At 44.1% G+C, this 12,053-nt stretch overlaps 1 protein-coding gene across 1 annotated transcript; it reads right to left on the bottom strand.

The window, feature by feature from the left end:
- Positions 1–41: 41 nt before the first annotated feature.
- Positions 42–11,568, bottom strand: LOC124471150. The gene is made up of 13 exons (XM_047025511.1): positions 11,394–11,568; positions 10,430–10,514; positions 10,249–10,313; positions 9,793–10,059; positions 9,552–9,707; positions 9,278–9,387; positions 9,100–9,168; positions 2,122–2,336; positions 1,839–1,996; positions 1,197–1,410; positions 794–992; positions 585–657; positions 42–392 (listed from the first exon to the last, which is right to left on the bottom strand). The coding sequence occupies exons 5-13, from the start codon at positions 9,624–9,626 to the stop codon at positions 357–359; spliced, it is 1,149 nt and encodes a 382-aa protein (XP_046881467.1). The 5' UTR covers positions 9,627–9,707; positions 9,793–10,059; positions 10,249–10,313; positions 10,430–10,514; positions 11,394–11,568; the 3' UTR covers positions 42–356.
- Positions 11,569–12,053: the final 485 nt, after the last annotated feature.

Below are 12,053 nucleotides of genomic sequence, written 5' to 3'. Positions count from 1 at the left end.
TAGAGGATATCCTCAGTTCCCACTATGCTGGTGAAGATCTAGTGACTCTTCATAAATACTTCTGCAATATGCCAGTGATTACCTCCAAAAACGAAATAAACATAACTTTGTTTAATACACTCTCAATAGACAAATTAATATTGGATCAATCGAGAGGATTGACCTAGATCTACAGAATGTAGGCCTTATGTCCATCGATGTCTCCTGAGGTGGAGTATCCTTGGCTGTTAATGGGCCAGTTCCCACGGCTGGGAGCTGGAGAGCGGACGATGTGCTGGAAGAGAACTTCCTGAGGGGAAATGCCCACCTGGGGCAGGTAGAGTCTGACATGGTCATCCTGGCCAGGCCAGAGAGCATTAGGGTTGGCACGTCTGTAGGAGGGCTCCTTGTTTCTGATTCAAATTCAACACACATACATTGTATTAGAGTCCAGATACTATGTTAACTTATGGTTTGAATTCCCAAAAGAAAGGAAAATCAAGTGATCAACTCAACTCTAACTCTATCGATGCACAAAGTTCCTGAATATAAAAAATGTACCCACACTGTTACAGAAAAGTCTTTAAGGATGTGTCATGCCCAACCTCAGCAAGACCAGTAGACAGCGTCATCATCTTGGGCTTGCGGTGGACTGATCTTCTGGAGGGGTACACAGGCCTGGGAAGGGAAAGGGGAGGTGTTATGTGACAATGTGATATACACATAAAATACAGTCTGTGCCATGCATTGTTGTTAATAACTTTGTTATTCTCCCGTTGTTAGTGTTATTATACAACAACCATCCACAACTCACATCAGTTTGGGGACTTTGTGTGTGGCTGCTTCCTCTTGGCTATCTTGCTCTTCCTTCTCGTCCTGGGGGGTGGCTCCATGGTCCCAGTTGAGCCAGCCCCTCAGACGGCCCCCACAGCCTGGGAGCGGGGTGGACCCTGCCTGCCTCAGTACAGGACGCTCTGGACCCCTCATGTTACAATCCTCCGGGTGCAGAAGCACTGGAGAGCACACAGTGTTTTGATAATGAAATACTTTTGATCCTTCTCAAAGGCGATGATCATACGCTCTGTACTCAAGCAGCTTAGGTAAATATGTTGCAGATAGCCACTGATATTTTAGATCAGTTGCATTAGTAATATTAGTTCTAAGTTTGGATGTCTCATGCTTGTCTGTGTACTGCATGTCTGTATTGTCTGGCTCACCTTTCTCCAATGAGGACTGACTGACAGAAACTCCCTTTTTGCGACACTGATCCAGTGTATCCAGGTACTCCCCTAAACACTGCCTCCTGAAGCGGTCCACAGCCAGGCCCGTGCTCCCTCCCAGAGAGGACGGCTGGGAGTGGGCGTCCTGCTTGGGATCAATCTGGCATAGCATCCTCATGATAGCCAGCACCTCTTCATCACGCATGCCCTCCTGGAAACAAGGAACAGAGGTCAGGATGCCAGTGGACAAATTTGAACCACGGCGCCATTCTAAGTCTAGTGACAGGCCATTCCTATATAGGAGAGTCAGGTGGCTGAGCGGTTAGGGAATCGGGCTAGTAATCAGAAGGTCGCTGGTTCGATTCCCGACCGTGCCAAATGTCGTTGTGCCCTTGGGCAAGGCACTTCACCCTTCTTGCCTTGGGGGGAATGTCCCTGTACTTACTGTAAATCGCTCTGGATAAGAGCGTCTGCTAAATGACTAAATGTAAATATAATCTCCAACCGTGAAACTACAACACACCTTTTGTTGTCGAAACCCAAGATGAAGGGCAATTTACTCATAGAGAAAGAGATTGATACCAGTCAACAAGGCCAGCGTTCTTTAAGCCCAGCTCAACAGTAGCTCTAATCCCTCACCATCCCCCTGGAGCGCCGGTGCTGCAGGATGCAAGCCTGCTCTTCCTGCGACCGCGGTGGCCTACTTGGACACACCTCAGCTTTGATGTTGGACAGTCGCTGGGGACAGTGGTGACCCGTCCAAGCTAGCAGAGATCTCTGGTTCCATAGCTGTTGCTCTGAGATACATGGACAGAAGTGGAGGAACAAAAGTGAGGAGGGGGGGGGGGGGGTGAAGGGGTGACAAATGTTAATTTTATAGCTGTAATTCAGGATTAGAACTGGTGTTGAATAGGCTACCTACCTGGAAGACAAGGGGCATACTGCTCACTGATCCTCACATTCTCTGTCTCTCCCATGGCGACCCCCCTCTCCAGGCAAGTGTCCTCTGGCAAGTACAGGAGAAGATCATCTGTCTCTGCCAGACTGCAGTTGGCATCGCTTGTCCTGATCCCAATGTCCTGGCTCCAAGCCTTGATATCGTTAGCCAGGTTCTTCACTGTCAATGAGTCCCCCTCCCTTCCAATCAGATAGGACACCAGCTTATCCAGGCGCTCACAAGCCATCGGGATTCCCTCTTGGTCACAAATAGTTTTCAATAGCCTTTTAGATTGTTTTGCAATAAAATATCAGAATTACAATGGATAATATATAGCAAGTTTACAAGTAAAGACTTTCATCCTAACTATTAAGAAATTACTACTACTAGTATATCTTTTAAACCAGGCCATAGTTGGGTATAAGGTTGGTGTCTGGTGCCCTCTAATGTTCTAGGGAGGAAGTTCAGGTGAGTCCTAGTGCAACAGCCGTGCAATGCTGGCCACCATGAGATCATAATTTGTATTTATCTTGCTATCATGTTCTGCCAAATCATTGCATGATCCAGTCACAATCAGATGGGCTGATGGCTTATATAACTGTGGTAAAGAGAGGAATTGTTGCAATTGTAGGGGTCAGTGTTGTAAACAAATACATGAGCAGCTGAAAAAAAACATAATTGAAATGAGTATCAGATTATTAGAGCCACAACAACTGGACTATTGTAGCATACCTGAAAGTGTGGAGTTAAGCAGTTTTCATTTTTGAACAAAAATGTATTTCTTCCCCTTCTCATGCTGTGATAACGGGAAGAAATAGAGACCCATACTTTCTCGTCCATCTCTCGCTGTGACTACTCCATCTCCTTCAGCGATAATAGAATACACATTTTTCTCCAACTGGATGTCTGGCCATCATCTCAATCTTCTTCTCTAACTTGGGTATGTTCATAAACAGCCGCTTCCTTTCTTCCTCTGCCTCTATCTCCAATACAGGAGTGTGTTCTCTATTTAGGCCTATGGTTTTGTCTTCATGACCCCTAATCTGTTTATTTGGACCTTACTACAAGAGTTTATTGCTACTTGAGACTCTTTCTTTTATTTTGTTCTCTGTATTAGGATTTTATTTGTAATCCATTAGAGAGAGGTTGTCTATCTTCTACCACCAAAAACAAAAACCAACCTCTTGGATTAGATGAACTGATACTGAGTACAGTCCACTTTAACTCAAGATAGGCCTATATATAGGCTAGTCACAAACGAGTTTAATAGTTGATTGAACTACAAGTTTATGTATTGTATATCACTGCTGGCTTATGCCTGTAATTAAATGTCTTCTACAGTTTAGTTCCAAGGTAAAATACTGCTGTGCATACTGTTTGACACATTTGCATACGTTTACCTAGTTTAATGCGTCTATAGATAATACCTATATTTACGAAACTAAAGGACAGTCGTCGCCTGTATTTATAAATCTAACAACTAACGTCATTTGTGGCGCTAAGTATGCTAGTGAAATCATGTCGTTTGATATTATCATTCGAATGTTTTGGTAAAGGTCACAATGAAACCATTCTAAAATGCATTCTATTACATTTGAGAATTTGATCAAACATCATTTCGTCGACAGGCAGAAACGAATACGACTAACATTTTGTTCTTACACAGTTATTTATATAGCTTACACAATTTCATGAGTTCGATGTCGCAAGAGATAGGATCTCGTCGGGTGAGATACACTTCTAACATGTTCTACCAATTGTATTTATAATAATTTGCTGGTTCTGATCAACAACTTTTCCAATTTTAGGCCTATTGCTCCGACAGTAGATCCAGCCTGGATAACTTGAGCGCCATACAGCTTGGTTGGGACCATACTTACTACGCTCACCAGGTTAGCCATAAAACCACAAACAACGTCAAAAATCACAAAACAGCTAAACATGTCTCAAACATAGATATTAGGCCTATATATGAATAGATGCTATATATCTTCTGACTAGACCCTTTCTTTTTTTCAGAGGAGAGTCCTGAAGGCTTTCATGGCCTTGAAGGCACGGGAGGAAACTCCCCCTCATGTCACCACTGAGGACATGAAGTCCTGGCTCACCTCAAAGGCTACTGCAGCTTTCAGTGACAGGTGAGAGAGCATTGCTATTCACAATCATTACTTCTATGATTTGACAGTAATCACTTGTCTGAAAGGTTCAAAAGAAAGACCTAGGGGCAAATAGATAACATTATTTTCTTTATTGAATCCCTAGATTTCAGAATGAAATCAGTCAGGGCAAAGATCTCTGTGTTGCCCAGCTGGTAAGCAAGCCATGAGATAAAGACACACACATAGCTGTTGAACTAATAACCAGCGTATCTGAACCTGCTGAACTCACACAGAAGTACCACAAGTTTAAGCTTGCAAATAATGTTGTAAGGTTTGCTATATTTTGTGGTGTTGCTAACATACAGACGTGGGAAGTGAACACTCGCCTAAAGCTTGATGAGATGGAGAAAGAGCAGAAGCATGGGACCATGTTTCCAGTCTCCTCTGGTTCCAACGGGAACAGCCCCTCCATCAAGCCAGTCAGGGAGTCACTACCGTCTCTTCATGCCACACCGAACCAGTGAGTCTGACATTAAAAACAATGTGTTTCTATAGTTTTCTTCTGCTATGGAAGCTAAAGTTGTGGTTTGTATTTCTGCTGCCGGGCTGTTAGTCTGACGTGGTGTTTTATGTTTCTGCCTTCTTTGTTGTAGAGTGGACGTTGAGAATGGCGACCCATCGGTGTCTCAGAGACAGCGGGCAGAAGAGGCTGCTACCCCGGACGTGGTTCATCAGGCCCTTGAGGACATGGTCAATGACCTGACCTACCTCCCGGCATCCCGTCCACACAGACTCTCAGTGGTGGTGGTGGACCTGGCCACCCAGCTGCTACTCAGCATAGGCACGGACCCCACCTTCAAGGAGGCCGTGCCGCTGGTCGACCTGGTCATGTGGGTGATTATGAAAGCCCTGCAGGAGCTTTTCACCACCGGGAATTTCTCCGATGCTTTCCGAGCAGCCAATCAGACTCGCATCTGCTTCTCCAAGCCTGTGGGCGTCAGAATTGTGAAGTCCTTACTCGGAGATCTGCTGAGTGTGGCTGGGGGACCCGCTGCCCTGAAGAGACTCCTGAGTGTCGGAGAGGAAGCCCTGATGGGAAGCATCCTGAGCAGCATTGTGATCAATGTCATCAGCCTGATGGATTGGAACAGATGTCCCTCCTTTGGCTGGACTGGGCCTCTGCTCAGTAGAGACTCCTGCGGTGTCCAGAATGTCAAGTCTCTCCTTGACAGGAAGTCCCCTGTCTGCCATGCCGAGATTCCAGTGATGGATTCTGCAACACTGAACACCATCATGGCCGAACTGCTGGTTAAGATATTCACTGATGCACCCCGCAAGGTAGTCTCGTTAATCCTGCTTGACAGTCCCTTTCTGGTTGACCTGGAGAACCACCTGTCTACGGTCCTAGGGATGTCAGTGAGCAGCAGCGAGAGAAAGGCCAGCTTCTCTTTGGAGCTCGCCGAGGTACAGAGGATTGTGGACTCTGTCTACGATCAGCTAGCGCAGCGCTCAGGCTCCAAGATGATCCTGCAGACCAGTGTCTTTTCTAAGACCCAGATGGTGTCCAGAGATATTGCCTGCCTCATTGTGAGGGCCTTGATCTCTGGAGGCTCCAGCTTGTTCTCTGGAGGCTACTCTATGACCCCTGGTGACTGTGGAGAGCACTGCAGGGTAGACGGGCCCAAAGTTGAGGACTACTGGACCTTGGCATCCACTGGCACTATCCGCGATGCTCTATTTCTGCACACCATTGACAGATTAGTGAGCAACATCTTCCCTGTCAACCCTGCCGTATCGATGTTGGGGGAAGATATAAGGAAGCACTTCTGCTTGTCGCAGCAGCTTTGGGCTGTTATCCAGGAACTGTGGGCCAAAACACCGAAGAGTAAAGCTCTCCATCAGGCTCTGTTGAATCTGCCCTGTTCTGAACAAGACATGGGGGAAATGGATTATATGCTTGGAGATATGCTCTTTGCTGAGTACTCTGAGGCATTCCGGTCAGAACGTCCTCTGGATATCGATGCCTTTATCGAGGACGAGGAGCTGTGCTTTATTGTCTCCAGCATGGTTGTTGAAAACCTCCTCAACCACTGGACCCCTTCTGTAAGCAACTGCTTTAATCACAACCCAGTTGACCTCGTATCAGCTTTGGAAACGGAAGTGAAGGTGGAAAAAGCCACGGTAGGCACTTTACTCTAAATACAGTGTGCATATAGTACTTTTTTCCACATCAAAGCTTGTACTGATGTTTAAAATATTGTTGTTCTTCCTCTTTACAGTTTGGAACAAACTTCCCTGACTGTTATATCAGTGGCAAAACTATGCCCACTGTAGAGGAACCAAGCCTCTCAACCAGTGAGTCATTCACTAACATTCAAATACTTTTCTTAAGCACATGTGAAAGCAGGTGTATAGGCTAAACAATGCTCAAATATATTGTATTAAAATTCCTTGTATTGATCCAGAAGGAAATGACAAAGAAAGTCAAATGAAATATTTTCCCATAAACCTTCCAGAGGGACCTTGCAAGTCTTCCAAGAGAGGCGTGAGAGGGTTTCTACGCAGGGCATGGAAGGCTGTGCAGCGAGGGCTCATCTGTGGCTGTGGACGAGCTGCTTCTGACCTGGATTAGACACTGCACCTTCTATTACCTCTGGATTACTTTACTGTACTGAAAATGACTTGAAAATAGCTATTTGGAATAGAAACATTTGAATTATTATTTACATAAATAAATTGTTTATTCTTGCTATTTTACTGTATTTGTACAAATGACTTACTGCTGCATTTCTTGCATTCTGGCTATGTGAGATGTGTATTATGTGATATTCATATTAGGCCTATATTAAAGATATAAAGATTGTATTTAATATTGTAAATTGGCAACTTGTATTTTATTTTATGCCCACTTATATTTTATTTTGTTGTATTCCACTTAGTATTGCCAGTTTATGTATCCTTAGTATAGTTAGACCACATATTTAAATGTGAGATTCCTATGTTTATTGTATGCACCTTCCTGCCAAAGCAAATTCCTTGTCTGTGCAAACTTTCAATGGCGAATAAATCCCATTCTGATACTGATTCTGAAGATCATGACCAACCCTGACCTCGTTGTTAGCCTTACATTCCCTGTTGTTGGACAGACTAATATGAAACCGGCTGCATAGCAGATCAAACACAAACGTTTATTCATGGGATCAGTGCACACCAACCAACAGATAAAGAAACTGAAGTAGCAGCCTAGAAAGCTGTGAGATCGCTGTACTCTGAAAGTATACATAGAAAAACAAATATGTAGACTAGGCCCTACTCTATGCATATTGTGTTATCAAAGTTTCCATACAATTGTATTAAACGAATGGGGGAATCAGACAGAAAATGCAACCTCCACAACACTGAAATCACATGTGAATGTGTTTGTTGGCCGTTTGAAAACGACGAATCCCACAATGCACCTATTCTCCTTCTTCGGAATTGGTTGTCCCACTGAATGCAACTATTGGTTGCGCCTGAGTAGGCTTCACCTAATTGGTTAATTCAACCAGATTGAATAACTCGCAAGGCGTTCTTTGACTTGAAGTCAGCGACGTGAAAGGTAAATTAGAAAATTATTAGTTTGAGCTATATCGAGGCATTTATAGTAAGCTACAGTAAAACACAACTGTCTGAACATGAAGACTCTCCAACATAAGACGTATTCTTTGTTATGTCTAGTTCAGTGGCGATTTTAGACCCTTTTTAGGGGTGCTCAAGCCATAAGGCTAGTCCTAGATTCACAACATGGATGTAAAACAGAGCAACGTGATTGTGCTAGTAAACCTATTGTTGATGCTCATAGATGTAACTATCTCCATCCTCAGTGCCATAGTCCAGACTGTCATACGGCCGCTGTTGAAGTGCACTGATGGAGAGCTCTGTCAAATCACAGGGGCCAGGGGGGGCGCTGTTGCAGCTGACAGTAATATATTATGTTCAGACATAGAGCAGACTAGTTAACAATATAACCATCTTGCAAATACTTTCATCATATTCAAAGTACGTCTTTATTTATTGAGGAGTGAGAAGGGAGGGTGTGTGTGTGTGTGTGGTAGATAGGAGTTTTGCTTACTCAATCATGTTCTAAGGGGGGAAAGGAAAATGACTGGTTTACTTAATTGCTTTTTTTCTCGCAAATGTACAATTATTTTTCTAGCAAATGTGTGACTTTAAAACATGCAGAACACCCCTCCTCCGTCTTTTTTTTTTAAACTTACACTGGCCCTAATATGCCGCCGTAAAACTTCACATCATGCCAAAGTTTTATTGAGAAATACAGTTTTGTATTACAAGTTGTAAATTACTCATTTTTCAAGCAGGTCTGTGTCACAATAGCCCCGCCCTGTTCATATTAGGCGCTAAGTGATTGTGCATTCATTTCTTCTTTTGCTTACTGCAGCACGTGCACAGACAGACCTCTAGTGGTGCTCATGCATGTGTCCTTTTGCCAAATCTTTTCTTCATTCATCAATATTTAAGTATAAAATTACTCTGTCATCAATTCCCCCCAAATGTGTTTCGTTATCTGACGGGGCATTTATTTGAGAATTGCGGCGCTCACAAGCCCCCGCCGCACCTCCTCCACTTAGTGCTTACGCAGTGCTGAGCGCCAGGGCAAGCAGCTGCAGTCTACTTATTCTCTGACGATGTTCAGAGGCCTGACATGTGTAGAAGGTGTGTGTGTGTGTGAGAGTGAGTGAGTGAGTGAGTGAGTGAGTGAGTGAGAGAGAGAAAAGATCATTTTTGTTATGTATGATAACATGAGACACAACCAACATATCTTTTGAACAGAAAATGCATGGGGTGTCAACAGGAAGTCAAGCACCTCATCTCGTTGTCTTCGCTGTATGTTGCTATGCCGATGAGCAGCACGCCCAGCTTCAGGAAGCAGAGCCTGAAGTGCCCAACACAAACACCACACACACACACGTTCAACTAGCATGTTTCTGTGGGGACAGGACTACACTCTCCCCTCAGGCTGAAGCTGGGCTGCAGTGACTCACTTGCTGGCTTGGGCGAAGGTCATGCCTCTAAAAGGCCAGGAGAGGTGCTCTGTGTAGACCTCGTTGTACATCCCCTCTCTGTAGAGGTTCTTCCACGAGTCACCTTCCTGCTGCAGGTCACAAACATAGAGAGCTGTTAAGTTGTGTGCGTGGGCTGTGTGAGCTGCAGATAAACTGATCTTTTAGGGTTCAATAAAGTTGTTTGAATCGCAATAGATCTAAAGAGTCTTTGGCCCATGTGTGTGTGTGTGTGTAGCCATTGCTGACTCCTTACCTCCACCTTACTCTGCATTGTGAACAGATTAGCCAGCAGCCTAGACAGTCCTGGCACCCTGCAGCTCTGTGCCATGAAGCCCAGCTAGAGCTCCATCGGACACAAGGCCGCATCGCCAAAGCTCCACTTCCAGTCTGGGATATTCTGTACCAGGAACTAGGACACACAGGGACAGGAACACTTGACACCCTAACACACACACACACAGGAACACAGAGCAGACTGTGTGGGGAGGTATTACCTTGTTGCTGGGCTTCAATATTTTGACAATCACCCTTGTTTTCGGGATGATACGTCTTGACGGTGATCATACTAGAATGAGACGACACAGGAGAGACGGCGTTGATGTGTGGAGATTTGTGTGTGTGTGTGAGCATGTCTGTGAGTGTGTGTGCGTACCTGTTCAGTGTGTTGTTGTCCTGTGCTCGTCTTCACTGAGCCCTGATAATACTTGACATGCCCCGAGAGACTGCCCAGAAAGTCCTCCAGTCCAGTATCAGGGCAGAAGCTGAGAGAGGAAGGGGGGAGACTGAGAATTAAAATACTAAACCATGTAAGACTTTGGATATACAGACTGCCAGGAATCAGTGGAGGGGAGCAGAACCAACAACTGTTGCATATAAGCCTGAAACTGGACGTGTTTGGGGGGGTCAGATAAAGTGGTGGAGCTGACAGAGGCTGTCAGAGCTGTACTCACTCCCCCAGGAAGAGAAGGTCAGTGTAAACCTCTCCCCGGAAAGGTGCCCACACACCACCACAGGCCTGCAAGACACACACATAGAACATCAATGTGAGACACAAAAAAAGGGATGGTCTCTGAAGCACATGAGAATCTGGAGAGGGAGCCTGGATAGGTCTGCCTTGTATTGATGACTCACGGTTTCCCCAGGACTTGGGTGTATGTCCCGTTGAACCGCTTCCTATTGTGAGCGTTTGTATGACACCTATATCTTTACGGCTCCACTGTGACGGCGTAACGAGAAAACAAACACCAGAGACAAGGCTCGAAATAAAGAAAATGCTGTATTTTTTTTACGTGGGTTCTTCATTCAACCAAATGTTCAAGTCATTTGATTGGACAGCAAGCATTCCATGAATGTTGAGATAACATCACTAGGACTTTTAACAATTGCCTATATGCCACGGTGAGCTGACGTACTTCCGCCTAAAACTCTCAGTCACCACGTTTACTTCCGCTGCAATGTAATCTAATGTTACCTAGATTGTAGAAGACAGTGTATTGGGTACGTGGCTACGTGTAGCCTAAAAATAAGTGTTGGGTAAGGTACTTGGAAAATGTAGTGAGCTAAGCTACCAGTAATTGTAGCAATCTAAGTCTCCATGTGATGTCGATTTAACCTGTAGCGTGTATTGAGCTACTTTTGTTGTGCTTGTTAGCTTTGAAGTGGCTCGCTACATGAGAAGCTACAGGTTGAATCGACATCACATGGACAGTCGACATGCCAACATTGTGTTACTGTTCAAACGTCATGCCAGGTGAATTCTTCTGTGGTTAATATCAGGATAATGTCTACCGGTACCTGCAATGTTGGTGAAATTCATGACAAAAGATAGTTGGGAATGCATCACATTTGTTTACAACTTAATAAAGGTTGACTTATCCTCATTGATCGGTAGCACTGACACCTAATTGTTAGCCCTGCCAGACCCTGGTTTGAAACTGTGATTAACATTGAATTACGGTTTAATACATTATACCAATAAGACACTGGACAAAATACAACAGTAATAAGGATGATTAGTGCAACTGAGCGTTACAGTAACGTCGTTAGCTACTCTCGCTAACATGTACGCTAGGCAAACACTTAATTTTAACCGTACCTTCATAATTATGGACATAATTCGAAACGTAGAGTTTAAATCCTTTTCCCCCTTCTTGCGGTGGCTGTGGCTGAATTAGCCTGGATAATTCTGCTCACATCTGTCAGGGATATTGTTGGGAGATCCAGGAGTGAGCGGGTGAAAAATGCAGCCATTGTTATTGCGTTGACAGAGAGACAGGAACTGAACGTGGTGGCTGAGACCGTGGAGCGGAGGTACGTGGCATATATAGGCAATTCAGTCCATTTGACTGTTAAATTTAGCAACTGTAATAACAGTTAAAAAAAAAAAATTACAATAGGAGCCTGACTTTTCCCAAATGTGTGTATATTTTACCCTAACGTTGTAATTTTAATAAAAATTACAAAAGAGAAAATAATTGCTGAGTAGATTACTTCTATCTTAAATTCTTAAATTGACCGAATGCATTTTAGTTAAGAGTACAGTACTGTACAGTATACATTGCTAATAATTAGCTAGCAAAGCTGTGATTCGGTTGGCATTATTAGACAATCAATCATCAATAGTAGGCTAGCCTACTTCGAGAGTGAAATTGTTTAATTGAAAAGTATCTCCCTATCTGCTATCTAATGTTAGGTACTGTAGCTAATTTGTTCTCAAAGGATGTGATTAGGGTTGCCACCTCCAATGTGGTCAAAT

This window comes from Hypomesus transpacificus, chromosome 9 (assembly GCF_021917145.1).
Source record: "Hypomesus transpacificus isolate Combined female chromosome 9, fHypTra1, whole genome shotgun sequence".
Lineage (NCBI taxonomy): Eukaryota > Metazoa > Chordata > Actinopteri > Osmeriformes > Osmeridae > Hypomesus > Hypomesus transpacificus.
This window is presented reverse-complemented; position numbering and strand designations above follow the sequence as displayed.

What these genes read in the sequence shown, in the direction of transcription:
- LOC124471150 (XM_047025511.1), bottom strand. Translation starts at nt 9,626, where the DNA reads ATGGCACAGAGCTGCAGGGTGCCAGGACTGTCTAGGCTGCTGGCTAAT. An exon ending in AGCGAAGACAACGAGATGAG is followed by an intron (nt 2,337 to 9,099) that starts GTGCTTGACTTC and finishes TCTGATTGGAAG; the next exon opens with GGAGGGGGACTCATTGACAG. An exon ending in TGTCTACTGGTCTTGCTGAG is followed by an intron (nt 393 to 584) that starts GTTGGGCATGAC and finishes AATTTGAATCAG; the next exon opens with AAACAAGGAGCCCTCCTACA.